This window comes from Cupressus sempervirens, chromosome 8 (assembly GCF_028749045.1).
Source record: "Cupressus sempervirens isolate cs-2001-9-10 chromosome 8, ASM2874904v1, whole genome shotgun sequence".
Taxonomy (NCBI): Eukaryota; Viridiplantae; Streptophyta; class Pinopsida; order Cupressales; family Cupressaceae; genus Cupressus; species Cupressus sempervirens.
The window spans coordinates 522030045-522055735 of NC_143125.1; the positions used below are offsets into that span (position 1 = coordinate 522030045).

The 25691-nt window shown below is 34.4% G+C and overlaps 1 protein-coding gene across 1 annotated transcript in view; it reads right to left on the reverse strand.

The window, feature by feature from the left end:
* LOC149543489 (uncharacterized) overlaps nt 1-25691 on the reverse strand; it is a 159632-nt gene that overhangs the window by 49863 nt on the left and 84078 nt on the right. The window contains exons 5-6 of the mRNA XM_089798290.1: nt 2078-2217; nt 1942-1972 (exon numbers count right to left, since the gene is read on the reverse strand). Of these exons, the coding sequence (XP_089654416.1) occupies nt 1942-1972; nt 2078-2217 (171 nt within the window). The remainder of the gene's footprint in view (nt 1-1941; nt 1973-2077; nt 2218-25691) is intronic.

Sequence of the window (25691 nt, forward strand, 5' to 3'; positions counted from 1 at the left end):
GGTTTGGATAAACCAAAGGAAAGGGAACTTTATGACAACAAAAGACAAATGAGAATATAAGAGACAAATGCAGGATCACAAGAAGAGGTCAAGGAAGAACTGATAGTGGAGCAGAAAGGTAGAAGAACTGATAGTGGAGCAGAAAGGTAGGTCAGAGTCTCAAGATGACAATTGATAGAAATGTCCATGGAACACCAGCCCAAATTCTAGGTATAAACATAATTGCATCATGTAATGATGCATTGTATATGAGAATGATTGGTTTCTCTGAGGTTGAAGGCCATTAAGAACTCCAAACCTTTCCAGAAAATCCCATGATTATGCACTCTCATTACATGGAGGTGTGCAAAGAAACATTCACAATACATTGTTCCAGGATGGATAAGATCAGTGACGGAGTATGGAAGAGAAATATTCATCAATACCACAGAAAAATGGCATAGCAGCGATTATGATGATACTGGATCTTGGAATTCAGTTCTGTTTGCAGGTATGGATTGCTTCAAGACACACGATCTTTGGGATAGGATGGTAATGTTCCCGATTTGTGGTAAGGTCGACCAGTCCCAAATAACAAATGATGTTTTCTCAAATAATTCCGAGCCACCTTGGAGGCAGCTAACAATTTGAGCCGACCTGTTTTATGGTTGAAAATTGATAATAATATAACTAAAATACATGAGGATGACCTGTTTTGTGGAAATTTCTTCTTTTGTGGCCAACTTGAATAGACTTGTATTCAAAGGTGTTATGGAGATAGCTTTTGGCATCAAAGCTTTAATATTCTCTTCATTGAATGAATGCACTCAGTTGTCTCAGACATAAACATCAGGAGGAAATCCCACTACTTGACCCATCAGTGCAAGGCATGACAAGAAAAAAATTGAGTCTGAAGTGGTGACAGCTATTGGAGGATTTAAGTTTGCAATTGCTAGGATGGAAACCCTAGGAGTCTGCAATTAGAAATCCGGCTGATGTGAAGCACAAGGAACTACCACTTGATTATGTATGCAACTGTAAATAGCCATTAGGATGTCAATGATTTATGTACCTATAGTCTGTGATTAAGACTCCAATGGAGTGTTCGCCTGTAAGCAGCGGTCATTGTCCTTTACTGTGTGTCATCTGACACCAGCAAAGAGTGTTGAGAAAGCAGCACTAGGATTATAAGAAGACACAATCATTTATTCTTCAGTATTCTCTTTAGAACTGGTAGTGCCGTTTTGTAACTGGTATTGTGTGTTATTGCATTTTGCACTTAAAAAACCTTGTCAGATTACTATGGATCCTGAGATTATTATTGCTTCTAAAATCTATGATGACATAACTGGAAATTCTGCTCTTGAGGTGGATTAAAGAGTTGAATGGTTGTCTTGAAACTTTAATTCTGTGCATTCTATATGTATGAGCGTTTACATTTTGCATACAAAACCAGTTAAAGATCTGCTAAAGAAATTTCAAGTTCAGTTTAGATACAAGGAGGAGATCGTTGATGGGAAAGTGCAGATCCATGGCAGTTCTGGATGCAGCCTTGGAGGAAGGGCTGGAGTTGATGGAGAGGTTGGGGCACCAGTGATGGCAAGTGTATCAGTTATATAAACAGCTTGTATGGCCCCACTAATTTTAGACAGGTCTCGTGTTGGTTTGTAGTTAGCTATTTGGTTTTTGGTAGTTGTAGTGTCCCTTTGGGGCTTTTGTAGGCTCCGATTTTTATTGGTAATCTTTTGAATTGTATGGATTTAGCCACAAAGCTGCAGTTCTTACTGTTAGTGGATCAATGCATGTATCTGTTGTTTATATTTCATGAGGGCCCCAACATATCCCTCCCACTCTATAAAAAAACAAAAAAGGGAGAGTTTGTACTGGTAATTCATTGAAGAACATTGAAAATTAGAGACATTAAAAATCCATAAGACAAATTGGTTAAGAATGATAACTGACCTGTATATACCTCTTCCACATCTTGCAATATCTGTAAAACTATAGAATTCTTTATCAGAAGAATAAGAATATAAGTCTAACAGAGTTCTCTCTATGGTAAACTGTGAGACTTCAAAAATGAGTCATAGTGATGTACCATGTTCATATGACGGTCAAATGCATGCAAAAATCCAATCAGGTTTCCTCTAATTCCATGAGTGTGTCGGGTCCAAACTTGAACATGGCCTTTTTCATTATAGCAGACAGACAGAAAACTTAATGGACCTTTTGCTTTTTCTGTAGAACAGCATAACATCAAAATGATTAATAATATAGAACACTGTTCAGAGCACAATTCAACTGTCAACATACACAGATGGTGCACGAAGAATGCTGGACAAATGAAGGCTTACTAATGTCACGAAAAATGAATTCTGGTGATAATTTCAATGCTCAAAAAATAATTGGAACTGACAGATCATAATATAGAAAGAAATGAATGTGGTGCCAAGCTAAAAGGTGTAATTCTTTCTCTTTTATGTTGCTGCATAATTACATTGTTCTGTTTAGCATCAAATTAAGTAATTCTAAAGGTGATAATTTCACAAAAATGAATTGTGGTGATAATTTCAATGCTCAAAAAACAATCGGAACTGACAGATTTCATAATATAGAAAGAAATGAATGTGATGCCAAGCTAAAAGGTGTAATTCTTTCTCTTTTATGTTGCTTGAATTATGTAAAATTATCTGGTAAGCTTTTTTGGTTATAAAACAAGTTGTTGCAGAACTCATATTACAGATGTCTGATATAGTTTTCATTTGTTTGGTACCACGTTTACTGTAATGGCATTCCTGGGCAGGGTGTCTTGCTCAGCTTCTTAAAGGTCACACATGATGACTAATTTCCAAGGCAATTTCTTGTTTCATATTTCTTAGATAGGGGCCCAAATGGCAACCAAGTTGAGAATCCAAAAAACACCATACAAAGTAATGGAACTTGAATAGAAAATTTCAAAATTCTTTTTTCCATTATCTATATTAAGAAACAGAAGCCCTATATAAAAAATAAATAATCACAGCTATAATCCCTCGTCCAAAGTCAAAATAAAACTTCAAGCATCTTTCATGAGAATGAACAAAGTTGGGTTGTAAAGACAGTTGCAGAATTTAATTTATGTAAGAAATAACAGATTGACATCTAAACAAAAGGGAATGTGTTATAATGTTTGAATTGAAAGGTATGTCATAGAAAAGAGCAATTATCTGAAAGTAGTAGAATAAGATTTTCACAATCGGTCTCCAGTTCCAACCTCAGTCAGAGGTTTGTGCTGAATGTCAATGAATCATTGCTAACTTAACCAAACAGAGAGCAAAGGATACAGTAGGTTATTGCATAGCAGCAAAAATCATTTGCAGAAAAAAGGCAAACCAAAAGTTAAAGATGTTTTTTTAAAACGCAGTTAAAATAAGATTTTCTTAGGAAAAAAGTAATAAATTATAAAGGAAAGACAGAAACAACTTCTCTACATAATTTTAAGCACATTTCCATAGCATAAAGATATAAAGAGCAAATAAAATAGAGAGTTTAACCCATGAATTTTAATAAAAAGGACTTTGTTATTTTAAATTTTTATTCCTGTAGCTGATTAGATTGCATTAAACAAAACATACCTCATAGTGCATAACTAGTAACTTGATATAATATAGTTGGACACAGTTAACCTATATACTAAGTATAAAGTTACAAAAAATCAATGTACCATGGGGATGCATCGCCACCCCCACCCCCCCACAAAACAAAAACTCTTTCTAGGACAGTAATGTCTCTGAGACATGTGGAGGAGGACGGTGCGTCACCCCACAGTTCCACCACCATCACAATGCAAGAAACGTCCAGACGATGTCAGGGAGTCTCCAAGGACACCTAGCAGTCCTCAAGCATCCTAGGGATGCTGAGAATTTTCACGTCCTAGGGACATAAACAGGTATTTTTTTAATTTAAAAAAAATAAAAAAGTGGCTGGGGATGTAAGCAAGTGTTTTCTTTTTCAATTTTTTTCATTTGTGATGATCTTCATTCTTTCCTCTTCTTTTCAAAAAAAAACTGCACCCCTTCCATCATTTGGATTTTGCTTTTAAATTAATTGTTCATTTTTTATTTTTTGGGCTGAAACTTGTATACAAAGAGAGTCCAGCAACACAATGGGATATAGAAGTAGAGGAGCCAACACAGATAGATGAGGATGTTACAACTTCAGATGCAGGGCTGCTGGTGTTAGCTTGGTGAAGTTTGACCATGACAAGTGTTAGGGATTTGCCATTGATGTCATTATGGAGACCATTTCTATGCTCAATTTATATATGATAAGTCTTTGTAGTAGTCGCAAACATCAGAATAAAAATAATGATTGGCAAAAGGATGAATGGCGACTGTATATTTCCAGCTAAACAACCAGCCTTTTGGAGACTCTCGACCACCAAAAAATATGGAAGATTAAGGAATACTAAAATTCAGATAGCAGGATTCCCAGGTTGCCGTTTGCAACAGATAATTCTAAGGAGGTACACAACCATAGTGATCCTGAAGTAAAAGGAAAAGAAATAAAGATATCAAAGAAATAAATGTGTAATTTGTCAAGACAGCAATTACGTTTTTATATTGAAATTATTTACAAATCCTGTGCTCATTAGAGCAACAACATGAGAATTACAAGCTTATTCAAGCTCTTTTCAAGCAACCACACTAGAAACAACATTTGGAAGACCAAGAGTCACAACTTAGAATTCACCTTTTACAATAAGACAAATACAACCAATAGAAGACCAAGAGTCACAATTAGAATTCTACAAAGATGTCCCTCTTGGGATTTGAACCAGGGCCTCCACAATGAGCACTCGTCACTTCAACCAAGCAAGCTAAACCCCTTGGACAAGACAGCAATTATGTTAAAAAAGGGGCAGCAAATTAATATGTTTTGAAGACATATTAAATGTCAACTCATGCACCCTTGATTAGCTTACCACTGGGAGCAGGGATTACAAGGAAAAAGAAAACGATTAATTCAGAGTTAGTAAATGACAAAATGGTGCAGTTTTTTAAGGAAAATAATAAATAATGAAAAGGTACCATTCATAACTAAGGAACAATAGTTAAGAACATTTTTATAGGCATTTAAGGAGGAAGTGTGATTAACGGAAAGGTGGCTAAACTGAGACTACATCCATTCAAAGAGATGCTTTTCTACATGGAGACATTAAGTTTTAAAAGACACTTGTAAATCAATAAGAGTTGTGTGCGTTAAGTAAATAAGAAGAAATCAGATAAAGTACATACACCAGCTTTAAAGGAAATATTTTATGAATATCATGGAGATTTGTGGAGAGGTAAATAAAGAATTTATTGTAAAAGAGGAAAGATAAGTAGACTTCATAGCAAACCTTGGGAGAAGAAAAGATGATCGTACTGTGGCAGAACTGTGAGCAGATTTGAAGTAGGTAAAAAGAGATTCATTATAGAAAAATGTGAAGAAAATTTTGTGGAAAACTTGTAGACAATTCATCTTAGATTTAGGATCCAATCTAATGAGGGGTTGGTGCCTCGAACTGAATGAGGGGTTGGTACATCTAGTGAGAGGGCCAGTACATGCTCACCCTAACTTCACACTTGTCAAAATCCATGGAGATATTTCATATCACTCTCAATTTTTTACAGCAGTTTACTTGTCAAGTCCCCTACATAAAACAAAATTTCAAGATCACGTGGTCAAATATGATGCCACATCGGCATATGTTTTGCAAAGGTGTCCAAAATGGTCCTAAAAGGTGAAAGGACCAATAGGTGTGCACTAAGTCATGTTTAAAGGAGCCCTCCATTGGCAACACAAGTGGTTGCTTCTTGAAATTTAGAGGCATTTTTTGAGGACATGCCTTAATGGGACATTTTTAGCACACCACTTTAGGGTCTGTTTTGTCCACCTACTATAACATGTATTGGACCCCACATATGTAATGGCTCCTCTCCCCTTCGGAGTTGGTGCTCACAAATTAAAGGAGGGGTTGGTGCCTATAAAGTTGTAAAGAGATTATTAAGCAAACATATTGGTAGAAATTGTGTTATTATATTCTCTGCTTTTGAGTATTTTGATAGCAGGCTGCTTATTGTAATCATCTTTATGATATTTCTCTACATTACTAGATTCTCCTAGAAATGTGCATAGTCCCATCCGATCCACCCTAGAAACAAATTTGGATTTGGGTCATTCTGTGTTCATACAGGGTCCTCCAAAAACCTTGTAGGATCGGCATAGTAAAGAATTTTAACAATATTTGATCAATGATGGCTGATTGTTAAAATTGACATGATTATTCTTCAGCTGAAACATTGATATGGTGGTGTATTTTGTCGTTTTGCTATGTTAGTTGGACTAAAAAAATAATGTATATAGTGGTCTCCTTTGCTATGTGTTGTGAGGCTTTCACACCATTGCCCCATTGCAATGGAGACCCCCTCTTTTTGCTTGTAGTTGTTAGGTTTTGGCAGTAAAGTTGGCAGTTCAGAGCTTAAAAGGGTTCAGGAGTGGTCAAGTTGCAATTGAAAGTGGGAGTTTTTAAAATTAAATTCCTCTGGGGTTCAGTTGTAATGGATAGAGCTAATATCCTACGTGTATAGATATCAATGACTCATAACTCACTGCGAGTCAGGTGAGTTTTGGAGAGCTGAGGTTTGAGGAGTTGTTGGCAGGCTTATATGATCTGAATTCATGACCCGTCAAGTCATGGATCATGACCCGCATGACCCGTCCAGCCAACAAGTCATGCCCCATTGAGTCCATGGCTCATGACCTGCACCACGACTATATGGGTTGGACTTGCAAAAAAAAAATTTTAAAAAGTGTTTGCCTTTATTTTTTATACATGTTCTCGATTTTGCCCTAAAAGACATTCGATTTGCTTGTTATGAGAAGAAGAGAAGAAAAGAGAGGGGAGGAAATTTTCTTGTTTGCATTGAGAGCATCAAGAAAACCATAGCACCTGCTCCAAGATTTTTCAACTTATTTGAAAGAGGTAAGTGTTAAATTTTGTAGATTTTGTTCTTTTTTTTGTATGTTGATGAATTTTCCATTTTTTGTTAAAATATTTCAACTTTCCAAATCTTGAATATTTTCTATAAAAATATAAATTTCATACTTCAATGAGAAGTAGAACAATATCAAAACCTGGATTTTTTAAGTAAACATGTATTTACATTTTTTTATAAAAACAATGTAGGGCTTATAGGGCTTGTTGATTTCCTAAAATACAATGCACAGATGGTAATTTGTTCATAATATTGTCTTATTGCAGAAGCCTTCAAATTTTAAAAACATTATTTTTTCCCATTGCCTCCAAAGTGTCCATCTTGGAAATTTACTAAAGAATTTCCTGGTAGACAAAAAATCAAACAAAATGCATGTATTGTAAAGTAATTAATCATGGTAGCATCGATAGATTTAAATATCGTATTGTTGACATACCTGGCAATGATGTTGACCCGTGTGATAAAGCAACTCTGGAAGCAGTTTGTTTTTGTTATGTCTGGTTATAAACATATGGACAAGAAAAGGAAACTAAGAAGAAGCAACGGGAAGAGTTAAATATTATTGGCTCCTTTCATCCATAGCCACATTCGCAACTGCATCCAAATCTACAGACTATGTTGGAGAGGATTCTTCCATGCCTCTCTTTTGTCCTAGTGCTAGTGCCTATGCTCCTCCTAGTGGCACTATTACCCTTAGCCCTAGAGTCCAAAAAAATCGAAGTTGGACATTTATTTTGTGCCACACACTACTCCTCATGCACAACCCTTGTTTGAGAACATGGGTTGGAACAAGGAGGTCCATGATACTGCAAAAAAACAAATTTGCAAGTTTTAGTACTTTTGCAGCATTCCATTTGTGCTGCTAGGTAATTCTTTTTTATTTAATTGCTATAACTTTAAAATTTATAGTTTGAAGTTGAACTTCGCTTTATCTAATAATTAATCATAATCTATTTGTGACAAGAGTCCTTATTAGCAAATCATGATAGATGTCATAACCATTTGTGAGACGGACCTCAAGGCCCTATTGACGTTAAGTGCTCTCCTCTTGTTAGAAATGGTTATTGATATAAATTTGATCTAGAGAACCATAGACAACATTGGAGCCAAATGGGACGCACCATCATGACACATGGTTAGACAGAGAGGAGGAATAATAAATTTTCTTGTTTCCTGCTGAGGCCATTGATCATTCTACTTCTCTAAATGCATTGAATTATTTATATTTTGATTCATTGATTGATCCATGACAATTGATAATTATTTTACTTTATTTTCAGAACCCACCATGTTCTTGAAGTCTATTGATGCTTCCTCAAATGTGACATACTTATGTGAGGCTATTGAGGAAGTCATACAAGAGGTGGGGGAAGAAAATGCGGCATAGGCGGTAATGGATTATGTGGCTTATGTTGGTTCAAGTAAACTATTAACTTTTTAAGTTTTGACGGAGAGGCATCAATGAATTTATTTAAAATTTGCTAGTCTTAAGGGAACAAATTACTGAGAGGGGGGCTGAATTAGTTTCAACCAATTAAACAACTTTTCAACCTTTAAACCCTTTTTCACAAGAATAACTTAATAGAAGAAAATGAAATCTTCAAACAAATAAGCACATCCACAATATTGACACAAAAGTTTGGCATCACGAAAACTCAATTTGGTGAAAATCACGGCTAGGATTAGTACCCATAGATTGTACACTCTTTTGAAGTACGTCCTGCGAGGAGCTCAACCATGTTAGGAGTTACAAAGACTCTGTTAGGTGCCACCCAATTAAGGGATTTACCTCTAGCCCCATTAGGAGTAGCCTCGTTAAAGGACTTTAAACACTAATCGAAGTGAAACATCGTTAAAGAATTTACAATAAAGGACCTTCTAGGATCAACTCGGTTAAGGAATTTCATTACTACAACAATTAGAGAACAACATAAAGAATGATCTGTGGAATAGCACTCTCTATCTAATCAATCCACTGAAGCTCACACACACTTCACAACATACTCAACTCTACCCTGGCTTGAATGCAACTTATGCCCTTCACCGCACTTGTTGCACCACACAAATTGTTCAGCTTCCACCAGTATATATTGGACTTTTAAGTCCACTGCCTTAATCAAGCCCTAATATTCAAGTCGATGTAAATTTCAAATATCATGCTCAGATCCAACCCACTACAAGACTAGACTAAAACCACGAAAAATGTCTTCAAGACCATGTCATCGAATCCACTAATTTACATAGAACTCTATATAAAGAGGTCAAACACATTTTGACCAAACACTTTCTTCCTCTAGAATCTTATCCATATGCTATCATCGATCAATGTGATGCCAAATCATTACCTCCAATCATGAAGACATGTCACCAAATCGTGACTGACTCAATCGAACCCATTGCAACCTCAAAACTAGTACCAATCATCAATTTACTAAATATCACTCAAGAACACAATACACTTTAACCTATTCAACAACTTTGTCACTGCTTCATCGATCACCTATCCACTCTGGCATTGCTTCACTAATCACCTATCCACTCTGGCACTACTTCACCAATCACCCTAATGAGTTGAGGTCGCAACTCTATCATCTAAATTGTGTTGATTGCATCCACCTATGATCGCTCCACTTGACTTCTCTTAGATTTGACAAACCAATTAAATCACCTATCTCTTGTCACTAACTGTTCTACTAGTTGCACTGTTAATTCTCCTAATCATACCTTTCTTCACTTCAACAATAGCACCATGGACCTTCAGAGACATTTGCAATTCTCATAACGATCACTACCACTAAAACTCACTGCAACACATTGTTCATCATGTTTATGCTTGGCAGCACACCAAGAACACTAGGTCAATAGTTAGCATTAATGGCAACAGTAAGTGATCGTCATGCAATCAAATCTGTATCATGACACCACTGAACATCACCTGCCATCACAACATCAGTCATGCTAACAAAGTTTTCTTAACACATCTAAATTTCTAATTAATTTAAAATTGTTGCAAGTAAACTTTTGATAGAGGCACCCAAATAAAATTGGTCTCCAAGTGCGGCCCATTGCCTTAACCTCATGTTAGAGGAGATTGGTAAGCTTGAATGGGTAAAACCATGTGTTGAAAGGGCCAAAAATATCTACAAATTTATCTACAATCATGCATTGGTCCTTAGCATTATGAGGCAATACATGAGGCAAAAAGAGTTAACGCGTCCTGGTATCACGAGATTTGCCTCAAATTTTCTCATGCTAAAATCCTTGATAAAATCAAAAATAGCTTTAAGGTACATGTTTGTTGGCGAGGAGTGGACTACATCATCCTATGCTACAATCACTACAAGGATAGATGTGGCAAATTGTATTTTTGATGAGCTCGATTTTTGAACCCTTTTTGCAAAGATCATACAAGTAAATATATGTTTGTTTTCTTTGCAACTGAACAATTTTTTTTATTTTAATGCACACTTGTGACTTAATTCTTTTATTTTAATATTAGCTATAGGTCATTGAGCCCCTAGTAGTTCTCCTACGACTTGTTGATGAGGAGAAGCCCTTTATGGGCTACATATACGAGGGCATGGATAGGGCCAAGGAGGCCATTAGATCCATGTATGTAAGAGTTGAGGATAAGTATGGCCACATTTTGAAGATAATGGATATGAGATAGAAAAACCAGCTTCACAAGCCCATCCATACAACCACTTATTTCCTCAATCCGGCATTTTTCTTCCTTGTTAACTTTAAGGTGAAAATCATCCTCAATTCGGCATTTTGTTACAAAAGATGTCTAGTGATGGCACAAATAGTGCAAGAGATAGATGCATAAAATAATGAATTGAGGGTGATTTTCACAAGCAAAATGTGCAAAGATACTCGAACAGAATTGCGGCCAAGTAGAAATACATGTTAAACATAAAGATTCTTATGTTTATGGCTTATGCAATTTGATTTTATAATATATCCTTAAAGTTTGAAATGAGATTTATTTTTTATCTTTTCATTATTTTAGATAGATGGTGGCCAATGTTTGGACCTACAACGCCAAACTTCAAAACATTGTCATCCGCATTTTCAGTCAGCCATGCAACATTTCTGGATATAAGTGCAATTGGTTCATGTTCAAGAAAATCAACTCAAAGGCGTAACAGATTGATCGTGGAGATTTTGAATGATCTTGTTTTTGTTCATTACAACCTATGTCTGAGAACTAGACAGATTTTGGACACTGACGCATCTTTGATCACTCTATCAAAGATCGAACCAAAGTCCAAGTGGCTCATTGAGTCTACTGATACTGTCTTCACTGAGGACCATGAGTGGGTTAACTAGGCAAACAAAGAGGTTGAGACTGTGGCTATGGAAACGGAAGAGCATAGATCATGATTAGGTGCAGCTAATCTTGATCAAACTGGCACATCACAGGAAACTATGGCTTGTTAGTCATCCAAGACCTACCTCAAATGATTTTGTAGGAAGCAAACAGACTACTCTGAGGCTAAGGTTGAGCTAGAGCTTGAGCCACAAACTTGATTTTGTTTACACATGTTTGGGAACATTTGATGTCATGGATTCATGGATTTTATACACATTTGACAACATTTATAATTATGCATATCTATATTTTCTATTTCCTTCTACTACAATTTACATTTGTAATTTCCAATAATGGGTGCATGAGACAAGTTTTAAATCATTAAAAATCTCTAAATTTCAAGGATATTTTCATTTTTCCTCATGGTCGCTAAGTCACTTGTCGAGTTGACCTTGCCGAGTCATAGCAAAGTCTAAGTCATGGAACTATGATTAATATTTGGCTACTCAAATAGTCCAAATTACATAATAAAGATATATATATTGTACAAGGGAATTAAAATCCATGTAAAAATTGATTTTCCATACTTAAAATGATGAAAAGTTTGGACATGGCATGAAATTTCCCGCTTAAAATGATGAAACTCTAAATCTGATATGAAGTTCCCCACTTATAATGAAGAAAACCCAAAAAAGGCATTAACTTCCCCATTTAAAATAGTGAGAATCCGGAGATAGCGTGAAATTCACCACTTAAAATGATGAAAATCTAGACATGGCATTAAATTCACCACTTGAAATGGTGAAAATCCAAACCTAGGGCTATTTTTCTCCACTTGATGAGGTATTTTCAATAAGAAATTCTAATTGTTAGACCATTTGTCCAAACATGGGTCGATTTTCCCCACCAAGATACTAAGGATAAGGAATGTGATGAAGAGCCAAGATGCAAAGTAATTTTTTTTTATGTTATTGTAGCTATAGTTGGTCTCCTTCAAGTCGACATCGATATGATAAAGGTTCAGATAATACAATCGATAATATGATTATTGCAGTGACAATAATTGTATTATATTAAATTGAAAATATACTTATTTTATTAATAATTATAATTATATTTATATAATCAATACCTTAATATGATTATTATAAATAGCGATGTCCCATGGTGATAGGGCGCCACCCACAGATATGACAAATGTCTTCCTATTATTAAAAGTGTAGCAAGGAAAGATAATCAATTACTCTAACAATTTTCCCCTTTGAGCATATACTTAGGCAAAATTTTGAGGTCCCAAAGTAATCATTATCCCAACAAAAGTCTGGATATATCCAAACACAGATCGATTTTCTCCTTGGCATTAATTGAGGATAAGCAGAAAAATTCTAAGTGGGGGGTTGAATCTATCACTGCCTAGGTCAATTTTCCCCACTTATGGGCACAAGACAAGAGTCTCAAAGCATGAATTATGGTAATTTATCCTTGCGTAGATTGAGTTTCCCCAATTGGATGAAAAGAAATGATTATGAATTTTTTTATGGAAGTGTGAATTACCTCTTTTGGGGTGGTGAAAGGGGACTTAGAAAAGTAATTATGATTCCTTATGTGGGTCAATTTTCCCTTGGAAGTCTTAATATAAAAATAATTAAAACCCACAAAGCCCCAAACTGCTCCATATTTGATTGTGAATTAATTGCAAGGTTAGAATGCCTATTTGGTGCAGAAGCACCTATCAAAAAGGCACAATAAAAGGCTCCATGAGGATAGAAGACATTTAATTACTTGGCATGATCTTTCAAATGTATTTTGACACCATTTGAATCAATATGTAAGGCTAAATAAAGTCATTTGCAATGAATTGTGAAAGTATATAGTATGGTCAAATTATGAAAATAAGTCTTTGAAAGGGTGGTAATATTTTACAATGTCATATGTAGTCTATTTTGACATTGTTAGTAAGGGAATTATAAAGTTTAGAGGTCATTTGTAGAAAAATACAAAAGTTGTCAAATATGTAATAAACTATTGTCATAAAGTGTTCACAATATGCAAGGGAGAAGGTGAATGGTCGTGGGGGGTAATTAATCAGTTATATAACTTGAAAAGGCTTTAAAGTATCATGTAATAGTCGTGATTTAAGATTTTGAATGATTGGAGAAGTTGGAAGGGAATACAAATAAAAAGAAGTTTGTTCAAGTTTTTAAGCTAATTTTCTGTGTATTTTTCCAGGAAATCCTACTCTTGTTTCTATTGGTATGAACTCATATGACAATATACAGACACACAACTTATAATTTTGGAAAGGTCTCTGAGTTGGCTTTAATTTGGTTTTGGTTTGGGTCAATTTCATTGTGATTTGAAGAAGCAATAGTCGTTTTAGTGCAGACTGATCTGAATCTGATTTTTATGTAGGCAGTTTTGGAAAAAGAGTAATAACTTTTATTCCATTCATTATTTCGGGCTGTAACTTTGGAAAAATTTGTTTAACTCATTCATTATCAATCTTATTAAATTTATTTGTGATATCTATTCATTTGTGAAAGTTATTAGTGATTCTTTGAAGAATTCTAATTTTATCCTAGATGTAAATTTATTCAAAATGTCTCTTAATCATGCATAAGAGCCCATTGTTGAAACTTCTTGAGTGTTAATCCCATAAGAAGTGTTTCCTAGGAAAGCTCTGCATCACTATTCCTTGACTGATTTCAAGCATAAATGGGGCTGAATATGTGATTTTTCAGACTAAGTCTAAAGACTCCCCCATAAAATTTCTGAGTTTTTTAATGATCCTCAAGGTTAATCCATCCTCGTCACAGACTTATTGGAGCAATTTTAGGCACATTTTGAAGCATTTGAAGTCTGAAACAAATGTGTCTGCGGATCCAAATCCGAAAACACCACTGGAAGGGGTGATTTTGAGGAAAATCGTCATAATTTGTTACTCATCCCAGTCGCATAGGGGGATGTTGCTAAGTCTTTGGGAGGTATTTTTGTGCAAGGATCAGCAAGTTTAAGGACTAAATTGATCCAAAGAAGGTAATTTTGAGACTTGTCCTTAGAAAGTCTGTGTTTGTCATTATGGACAAAGATGGATTTTGACCATGGTTGGTTTACATTTAACTCATAATTCATAATAGAACCATGGATGAATTTAATGTAGTGATTGATTATGACTTGTCTCCAGACCTACTACCACAAATTGTCCTCAAAAAATCAGAATTTTTTCTTTATCCATAGAGGTCTGATTATATCATTCCAATTGCTTAGTTTGATCATTTTCGTTGTTCTAAAATTCCAATCAAAATGTCTATTCTATTTATAACCTTCTATGGGTAGAAATCCTAAGTTATTGCATTGAATTCAAGAATTAAATCAAGGATTTAGAAGTCTAAAATTTATTATTTTGTTGAGTCCCTTAAGGCCATACTGACTTCGAGCTTTGTACCAGGACTCATGTTCGGATCAAAGACAGGGATAGTTGAAAGGAAGTGAAAAAAAGGTGAAAGACAAGTTCAAGGTCAAGGTCAAGGATGGCACTGAAATAGAAGTAACCTAAAACAATCAAGATCAAAGGAAGAGACACTCAAGATAATGCACTTCAAAGCTGTGACAAAGGAAACAATATTCATAGACCAAGCTGAAGGAATTATCTCAAGATGAAACCTTCATCAAGCAACGATATGGGGCAAGTCCAGATTTAAAGGAGTCCATGGACAAGTTCAAGGATTCAATTCATGGGCATTCATGTGTCCCTGTGCAAGTCAGCTTTCCACTTGATTAAATGCTTGAAGAATAAGGATTATTTTATAGGCAGATCAGCTTGTCTCTATTTGCATCAATTTTCCGTAAGGACAAAGCATGATTCAATTAAAGAACAAGTTGTTAGGCACTCCAATTTGTCCCTATGAAGGATCAAGGATCAAGGATTTTGAGCCATGGAAGAAAAGCTCTACAAATGAGAAAGATAGCCACCATCAAGAGTTCAAGGACATGACTTACAAGTCTATGATCAATAGAGGGAAACCCATTACTTCAAGAAAATTGAGAAATCAAAAGTAATTCCAAAAACAAGTCCAATGAGAGAAATTCCTAAAGGAAAATGAAGAATCGAAACAAGAGTCAAAGGTGAGCAAGGTGAGGTGGCATCCAATTATCATTCAACCAATCAGAGAGCTTCAAGTTGACGTCTCCAAGATCATCCAATCAAAATCATTCACAAATGAACATATGGAACATATTATTTTATCATCGGTTCATTCTCAAGGGGATGTGGAATGTAATTTTCTCATTGGTCTATATGTTGGTGTCTTGTTTATATTGGCTATTTACCATAGTTACACCGCCCTGGGGGACGTGGGGACGACGGAACGGGGGGACAATTTTCCAGGACGAGGGGACAAAGGGGCCTTATTTTGGGCACGGTGGGGGGACGGCAGGGGTTACGGCAGCGAGGGACAAGAGAGGGGCTGTATATATATATATATGGTACTTAAAATGCTAGTTATGAAAATATGTATTGCAATATAAGATACAAAGATGTAAAAAAGTAAATACTTGAACATTGCATTGAATTGGAACATCGAACATTATTCATAAATAGTTGAATTTGCAAATAGTCAACACCGGATGTCCCCATCCTCAGTGGAGGTGGCGGAATCTGGTGGTGTTGTTGGGGACAAGGAGATGGAGTCCCCAAGTCCACAGTGCATTGAAGTCTCCAGGACGTGGGGCAAAAAGGGGGGGAACGCGTCCCCGTGTTACTACGCTATTTACACTTGCCCTAATTAGGATGTGTCATTGATTAATCTAGGCCATTGATTTCAAAACGATCATGGTTGTATTTGGGACTCCTATATAAACCCCACTCCTATCATTTGTGATAAGAGACATGTTGAAATTGTTGTCATAATGCCAACAGAGGGACTGCTAATTCATTGTTGGTCTTTGTGGTGGATTACTTGTGGTGCTTTGAAGTATTGCATGGTTTCTTCATTTCCTCATTTGCAGTAGGAATTTTATTTCATGTTGAATAGAAGTAGTTGAATAATGATTACTAGTGGAGCTAGTGTCCATAACTTTTGCTACTTGTTGATTGTAAGTAACAATGCAAGGTTAGTCTAGGCCTACATTGCAAGTGTTTAGCTTCCATTGGAATTGTTCATTTGGATTGTGCCTTATTGACAATGTGAAACTATTTTCACATCCTTAGAAAATAGCACCCTCCTATGCTTAGTTAACAAAGCGAACCAAGGTTTAGTTAAGAGGCTCACTGCATCATCTTACATCCTTTTAGATTAAATTCTCTAAACTCGTTCTCCTTACAATTTGCTTGGTTCGAAGTAAGTTGAAGTAATTGATATCTATTGTGTTAAATTTGGACCAAATTTTTATGAGCTTAAAAATGAACAAAACAAACATAATTATCCTGGGAAAAACCCTCCTCACAGAGGAAACAACCCACCCACCAAATCGTGCACTTTATTTCAAAAGAACAAATTAAAATGCTCTAATATTTTAGTCTTCAACACAGTCTAATCAAAAGAAACTTACATTAGTTATATAATAACTTTAACAAAAATTTACTGCATAACCTGATAGTACAAGGAACGATGATTGATGCTTATTAGGATGCCAAGCAACCTAAACATTATGAACAATATCTTTGGAAACACAATGCAATAATAGATGCACAAAGCAATCAATACGATTGAAAAACTCTATACTCAAAACTGAGATCGACTCAATCATAAAATGCAGCTTCCATATTGTACCACAACAATCAAACAGAGAATCATAATATCTGTATTCTTGTTTTGCTTGCCCATAAAACCATAAAACTATATATATATATATATATATATATATATATATATATATATATATATATATATATATACATTTAACTTTTGTAATTTCATTTTATGCCAATAGACCTTTCGAAGGTAAAACAAAGAACAGTTACAATTGAAGTTGAACCGATGCATCCACGACAATCTTGTGAACTGACCATAATAAAGAGGAGACTTCAAAACATCCGCCAAAAATAAATGACATCAAAACTACTCATTATAATAATATTTCCTGCCAAAATAAGGACATCAAAACGGAATGTAACAATAAATAATCTTCCACCAAGTAGAAGACATTAAAACACCACATTCCAAGTATGTGATCATATATACAAATAAACATAACACAATGACGTCCAGTAGCTAGTGACCAATCAACACAACCTTCAGCTTTGAAGTAGCCAGTGATCAACGAACATAGATTTGACATAATAGAATTTCATCTAAAGCTACAAATTTAACACTCCCTCTTAGCAAGTATGAAATTTACTAAAGGAAAGAGCCTACAACACAATGGTAAATTGTTAGCCTCTTATTTGAGAGATCTTGGATTCGATTCTACTTGAGCTTAGTAAATAATAATGATAATATTTAATCACAGCACATAATAATAATTAATCATGGCTTCGGCCTCTTACCCATCAGAAAATAAGTATGAAATTTATTAAATTTACCAGTCATGGACTCTATCAACATGAAGAAAAAGAACAAGCTACTTATTTAAATTCAATGTTGAGTGACATGGATCATCTTTTGCACATAATAATGATAATATTTAATCACAGCACATAATAATAATTAATCATGGCTTCGGCCTCTTACCCATCAAAAAATAAGTATGAAATTTATTAAATTTACCAGTCATGGACTCTATCAACATGAAGAAAAAGAACAAGCTACTTATTTAAATTCAGTGTTGAGTGACATGGATCATCTTCTGCAAATGTACTAACATTGCCAATGTTATAGATGTGTTCCAAATGCAGATTTGGATCTCATATAAATATGAGAGGAGTCATGTCTCATGAAGAGACATGTCTATGGTTAATCATCATTAATTAATAATCTATTAACAAAAATAATATGTATAACAATATATATATATAACATGGAGAAGTATATATAAGAAATGATGATTTATTAATAAAAATAATGTATCTCAGATCGAATCAATTTGACTGAAGCTACAACCTTTACACTCCCTCTTAGCTAGGAAGGATTTGTAGAGCACATTATGCCTTAAGTATATGAAGCGATATCATCTCAGTATGATATTTATTTATTTTGGAATGACATGTCAACATATATCCATCAACTCAGATGTTATCTTTCAATAAAATCCGAAGTATGATTCAACAAGAAATGTCAATCATATGATGTTTGTCCTACTTATATTCTTTTGGGATGTGCATTGGCACCAAATCCTTGATGCCTACCAAAAGAATATGTTATATCCTAGTAGGATATAAGTTATCTAATTTCCGACACTTCGGGACAACTTAATGAAGTTGATTAGATAACTAGAAATCACTGTCATGAGCTCTATTATGACAAGTATCATGATATCCGGCACTCTAAGACAACAACTTAATGAAGTCTAATCATGATACGTTCGTTATCATGGCTTCCAGCACTCTAGGACAACTTAATGAAGTCTATCATGATAACAAGTCTACCATTTATAAGATTATCACCTTACAATGGTTACCTTTTGTTTATAATATTATATATGTCAATGAAAGATTGTCACCTTTCATTACATATCATATGTGAAATAGTAACCACCATGAACCAAGTCAAAGGGTGGTACAAGGGCTTTCACCTAAATTCTCTCTTACAGAGAAGAATACATTACAATGAATTTCACTTAGAACTTCTCCCTCATAGAGAAGATGTCATTCACAAAGGATTGCACCTCAAAGATTCTCCCTCTGAACAATGATCTTGGGAAGTCAGGTCCTATAGTTACTCCCTTTGAGACTCTCTTCACCCAAGGATGCCTGTCAGACTCCCTTTGAATCTAATATTAATCTTTCAACCTTCAGGTGACAAGTTATTACTTACTTGTGATGTATACATGAGTAGGCCCATCACAATCATTTAGTCATACACATGTATGTTAGACTTCGTCTAAATATCGATCTTCTGAGCTCCTTGTATAAGGTTGTCTATGAAGAAGTATTGAACTCCCTCTTGCTATGGAGGGATACTCATAATCTCAATCATCAAAGATATTCGCTTCTTGAGCCTCACTTTAACCAACCAAATCATTAGATGACTAATAAATTCTAGATCACAACTTCTTCCAAGTTACTACCATAAGATTGAGTCTACACAATATTTGGTAACATGTGTAAAGTACCAGCTTGCTTTTCCTGCAAGATCATCCCTACACATAAAAAAAAAAAAGATCAAGGCAAAAAACTCATATAGTATGTATAGAATTACAAATAGGAGAGAGACTGCAATGAGTAGATAAATGTAAAAGATAAGGATACTTATCTGCACATGAGGGTCCATAGCTATTTGAGAATGGAACATCTCCCCTAAGATGATTCAAGTGGGAATGGAACATTGGTTATTATTCCCCCTCACAATGTAAAATTCCCACTCATTTCATTTTGTAGTGTTGAATCCAATGATGACCAACATGGAGTTTTAGTAGTCACAGTGCTACATAAGCTTGTACTCTCCCTTTGCTACTCAAGTTCTAACTCATTCTTTCTTTCTCAATAAGCGATACAATTATTTTATAAAAAGCAAGGAAATCTATATCCCATAACATCAAGAGACTAGCACCGCCGAAATAAGCTCTAAGTCCTTTTTTTGAATTACCTTTAGTTTCAAAGGAACAAATCGTCCTAAGGTTTTCTTTTCATGATGAAAATAATTTTACTTAATGTGCTCATGTATTGGTACATCAATCATTGTCATGAAGAATACTTATTCAATCAAAATATTGAGTCTCAAATGCATATGTATTGTGATTGCATTTTTCAACGTCTTCATGTACTATGACTGTAAATTCCTCTTGAATTATGACTCAACATCCTCTTTCTTGATGATGCATGAAAAGTAATACTTGACAATTTCAGTTGATGTTATCATTATTCTATGATGAACCATATCCAAAGGATGTGAACCATTTGTAGCACTTAACAATTAAAATTATCTGCAAGATCTTTCTTTAATGTAGTAAAGATCTTTCTTTAATGTAGTAACAATACTTTAAGAGGCCACATTCATTAAATATAAGGGTGTCGATATCCATAGAGACGAAATATTGAATTCATAATTTATTTCCAAACACAAAGATATCATTGTGGGAAATGTTTTTAGCATTGTATAGTGACTTGGTTTGTAGAAGAGATCAATTGTTTGACTGAGTGGGATTACTACAAACATGATGCCATCTCAAAAGACTTATTTGTAATACTTTTGGACTTGCTCTGTCTAATATTTGCCTCTACAGTAATTCCTTTATTATTGGTATGGATTTTGTCAAGTGTTCTTTCCTGCTAAATGGCTTGTTTTAGTATGTAGATCACTTCCATGGTAGTTAATGGTTATTGGTTTCTCCTCTATTTGTCCTTATTTCTATCTCTAAGAATATTCATCAATGTCGAAAACATGTGCAACTCTACTTGCTTATAGAGCTGTTGTAGAGATATGAATATGTGAATACAAGTAGTTTGCATCCGAGGATAGCGTGGTGTTCATGTATTCCTAGTTCTAATGTAACAAATGGTTTTTCATAACAAAATAAAGACGATTGATAAAGAGTGTTCCCCAAACAAATAACTGAATTTCTTTTCAAGGGACATTAACTGCTCTTAACTACCATTGATTAACTGAAATAACCAAGTTCAACTAGGATAACTATATCAATGATAAACTGCAATAACTATAATAATGATTAACTGAAAATAATTGTATCAATGATCAATAGTAATAACTATAATAACGATTAACTGAAAAGAACTGTACCAATGATCAACTAAAATAACTATATTAATGATTAACTGAAATAACTGTATCAATGATCAATTGTAATAACTATAATAACGATTAACTGAAAATAATTGTATCAATGATCAACTGTAATAACTGGAATAACGATTTACTATCTTTCCCTACATACAAGTAAAGTAAAAGCTTAACATGAAAAAAAAAAGAACATACAAGTAATATCCGGTGAGTCTTTAGTTGGTTGTGCAAGCCTCGGCTTTCAGTAAGAGGAGAAGCATTGACTTAGGTTTAACCTCCCAACCTAGGACCATACTTATTCCCACACAATCTATTGAATTAGAATGGCCCTCTCGACCCCAGGATCAAGCTTGGGATATTTTTAGTCCAACCACCCGAGCATTCTAGTGTTTAGAATGTCTGCACAGTTATGGACGAACATGTCTGAATAACTAGCTCAACTAACATCAAGTGATCAAAGATGGCAAACATGCCTTTAAACGACCTTGGCCAAGGTTTTTCTAATGGATTCATTGACCTGATCACCACCACTCAACTTGACAACAGGGGAAGAATAATATGGATGAGCATGAGCTATTAAATAAAATTATTTTAGATTATTGCATCATGTCTAATTTTTGTTTCTATGTCATTGTAGATTCCATCTCACCTCTTCACCTTTTCCATGGTTATACAGTTGGTGAGCCCTAGGTGCTCAAATCTTAGAGCAATTGGCTCTGTTCGTTGATTCTCAACTAATTCATGAATATTATATGTTCCAACTTATCACAATCTGTGATTTGAAGAATGTGTTATTCAAGACTTGTAGAAAATATCATTTGGTTCTGACTATCAATGGCATAAATAAATTACGATTCCATGTCATGGATACTTTACTATCATTTATGATAAACAACTCCTTCTTAAGAGGGTCTAATTTATGATACTTAAGCATGATGAATATATAACTGCAGCTTACTGCTATGGAAATCGGAATATAGTAGCAACTGATAATGAAATTCGTAACATTACTTGGAATTTGATGGACCACATAACCTGATGTAATCTAGAAATGTTTGGAAAACTGTTAAACGTTAATGATTCAGCTCTTCCTCTAAATGATCTCCAGGCGCATTCACAGTGTGAATTATAATCACGTCTTCAGCAAAGAAGATTAATACAAGGCAGAAAAGAGATTAGCAATCTTATAAATGCAGAGCTTTCGGATGGTATTTGCAGAGATATCGGATGGTAGAAAGGAAGTCGGAAATGAGAAGAAAGTCAGAAAAAATGAATTGTATGTCCTCCGTCTCTCTCGAGCTCATGATATATAAAGGTTAAATGACTCTTTGGTTTCCAAGAAGCCATAACATAAGAAGAAGAGTCTTGGCTCTTGGATGCCAATTAAATATGCCAAGTGTCATTCACTTTTCTAGCAAAAAGAATGAATAAAGATGGAAAAAAATTAAAGGTTAAAAATCGAAAATAATTATGGTTTATATATATCTACATGCACGTAGATATAATTATGAGGTGACATCATACTATTATAAAAGAAATAATAGTATTATGGTGTCACTTTATTCTTATATCTATGTGTATGTACACAGGTATTTATTATAATTATGTCGTGGAAAGATCAATCAAAATCCTTTGAGGTACATATTATATTTTAATTAAATTGTTTAATGTTTTAAAATGTTTACTTAATAGCTCATGCAGGTCCTTCAATTGTATCCTGAAGTTCAAGTCGCCAGGTCCCTACTAAGACAATTTAAGGTCATACCTGTCAACCTGATGATTGGACTAAGCTAGTATCCCATTTTGTTGATCCCGTTTAGCAGTGCTTCCCCCCTTCATCTTCTCCTACAATCACCCGTGCAATATTTCCACGATAATAACAAGTTCCATAATTATTTTCATATTAACATTTAAAATAATTTAATTATTAACCATAATTCCAAAATCAAGCAACTGCTAAACATCACATGACAAATAATGGAAAATGACCATCTTCATTAAACAGTTAATACAATGGAAATAAATAACTACCTATTTCACATGATTATGAAAGAAAAATCCATTCAGTCTAACGGCTATGAATAGATTTTAAATTAGGTCAAAATTTGTGATGTAACATATAAATCCGCGTCATACACCAAATTTTCAATTTTCTTGATTTTAAAATATCTGATGGAGTGGTTGTCTTTCATGTCATATATATCTTTCAATTATGGAAGGATGTGCCTCTTTGTTCACTGAGCCACATCTCTTGACAATTGTTCCTACTAACATGTAGACTGGATATCTCATATATGCCTTGCAATATTTGATGTTAAATATTCCCAATTCACCTTAGTTATCTAGACTTTAGCCAATGTTTTGAGTCGGTGATGTTGACCATACGACTGATTTCGTTGCTTCCTCAAATTAATATTAAAACTTACAGCTCAATCTAAAACTCACTATCTTGGATGACAGATATTTAAGTCAATATTGGTGCCACTATAGGAGACTGAAGATGTCTCTTCAATATAATATATTTATTGAGTGCCTCTGTTATATTTCACCTGTGTGTCTACATGGAATGGTGGTGGTCGGTCAAAATAAATATCTTCCAATCCATGTCACCTTTGGTAAGAATATATAGTAATAAGGGGTTCGATGCTTGTCCAAGTTTCTTATTCTTATTTTATAATATTCTCAATATGCAGGGTGGTACATATGTTTTGTTTGTAATGCCAAGACGGAAAGGCGTTATTAATGGTAATTTGTTCCCCTTTAAATACCTCACATCCATCATCTAATATGATTCATCTTTTCTTGTTTTACCCGATCAATGGAGGTGTGCAGAACTCGCCTTGGTGTACTCCACGTTTGCAAAAGAAATAATTATTTATTGCTCCTCCTTTCATTTCATCTTATATGATTCAATCTCTTTTATACTCCTTATCGCTTCGTATGTGGATGGTTGTGTTAGTTACTTCCACTAGTTTATTGGTTGTTTTCTCAATGTTGATCTATTGGTTCTACATGTTACATTTACTCTTAGTAAGCCATTTATACTCTTGGTCTGCCTGTAATTGTGGGTAACTACTCCATTCATCAGCTTGGGTGTAACTGCTTCTTTAGCTGACCATTGCGTACAGTTCCTCATACATATACTATCTCAACAATTTCATTCCCTTTTAGCATCCAGAACTCTTTAAAATCTGTATAATTTCAATGTTCCATCATTTAAATAAACTAAGTTTCTCTATTCCAACTCCAACAATCAATCTCACGAACCAAAAAGGAATTTGAACCATTGAGAATTTTAAAGCAACACCATAGAACTATGAATTAGTAATTCAAAAACCAATGTCTTCACTGATGTTGTGATTAATTCGCAATAATTTGATAACTACGCCTACTCTTCATATCTGTATTTCTCATGTCTGCAATTAACAAAAATTGTTTCCAGCCGTCATCAAAGTGTCACAAGCAATCTACACACAGGTACGAGAATACTAGATAGCTCGTGTTGGATCGTAGAGGAGTACAAGGGCAATCTATAATACCAAGGTTATCGTCTCCCACCAACATACTTTTGTAGAGAAATCATTCGTTGGCCATGATTAAAAGTTGTTTTTTGTTGTCAAAATTCTTCAATAAACTGGCCTCATCGATATTGTGTAGGCACAAAAACAACAGCTCCCAATTAAAATATCAATAAGAATATTGGATCTTCCTGTTTGTAATAATTATGTCAATTTCTCGCAAAAGGAAAATGATGAATCTACTCATCAAAATGACATCGACTCTGAACTCCTTGGTATCGTAAGTCATATTTGAAGATAGAAGTTTATACATGTTGTTGAATTTTTGCATATGAATATTGTTCATCCAAATATCATTTATCAGCTCCTCTTTTCATATCTATTTTTACATTTGAAGTTAGCTCTGATACCATGTTGAGTAACATGAATCATCTTCTGCAAATGTACTAACTAACAATGCCAATGTTATAGATGTGTTCCAACTACAGATTTGGATCTCATATAAATATAAGGAGTCATGTCTCATGAAGAGACATGTCTCTATGGTTTAATCATCATTAATTAATAATATATTAACAAAAATAATAATACGTAATACAATATATATATATATATGTATATATATATATATATATATATATATATATATATAATTAACATGGATAAGTATATATAAGAAATGATGATTTATCAATAACAATAATGTATCTCAAATCGAATCAATCTGACTGAAGCTACAACCTTAACATTCAGCAAAAAAATCATGGAATCACTCAACATGACAAACCTACAAGGATCACAATCATCTTACATTACGTACTCTCTCAACGTGATTCTGCCATGGAATCTCTCAACATGAAATCCAATTCCCATCACAAAATCTCTCAACATGATGACATCATGGACTCTCTCTACATGATGTTCACTATGATTTCCCTCATAAGTGAAAGAGTTATCATAGTTGTCTTTACAACTTTATTATATTCACATCAATGAGAACTCATAATCAACAAGAAGGAAAATC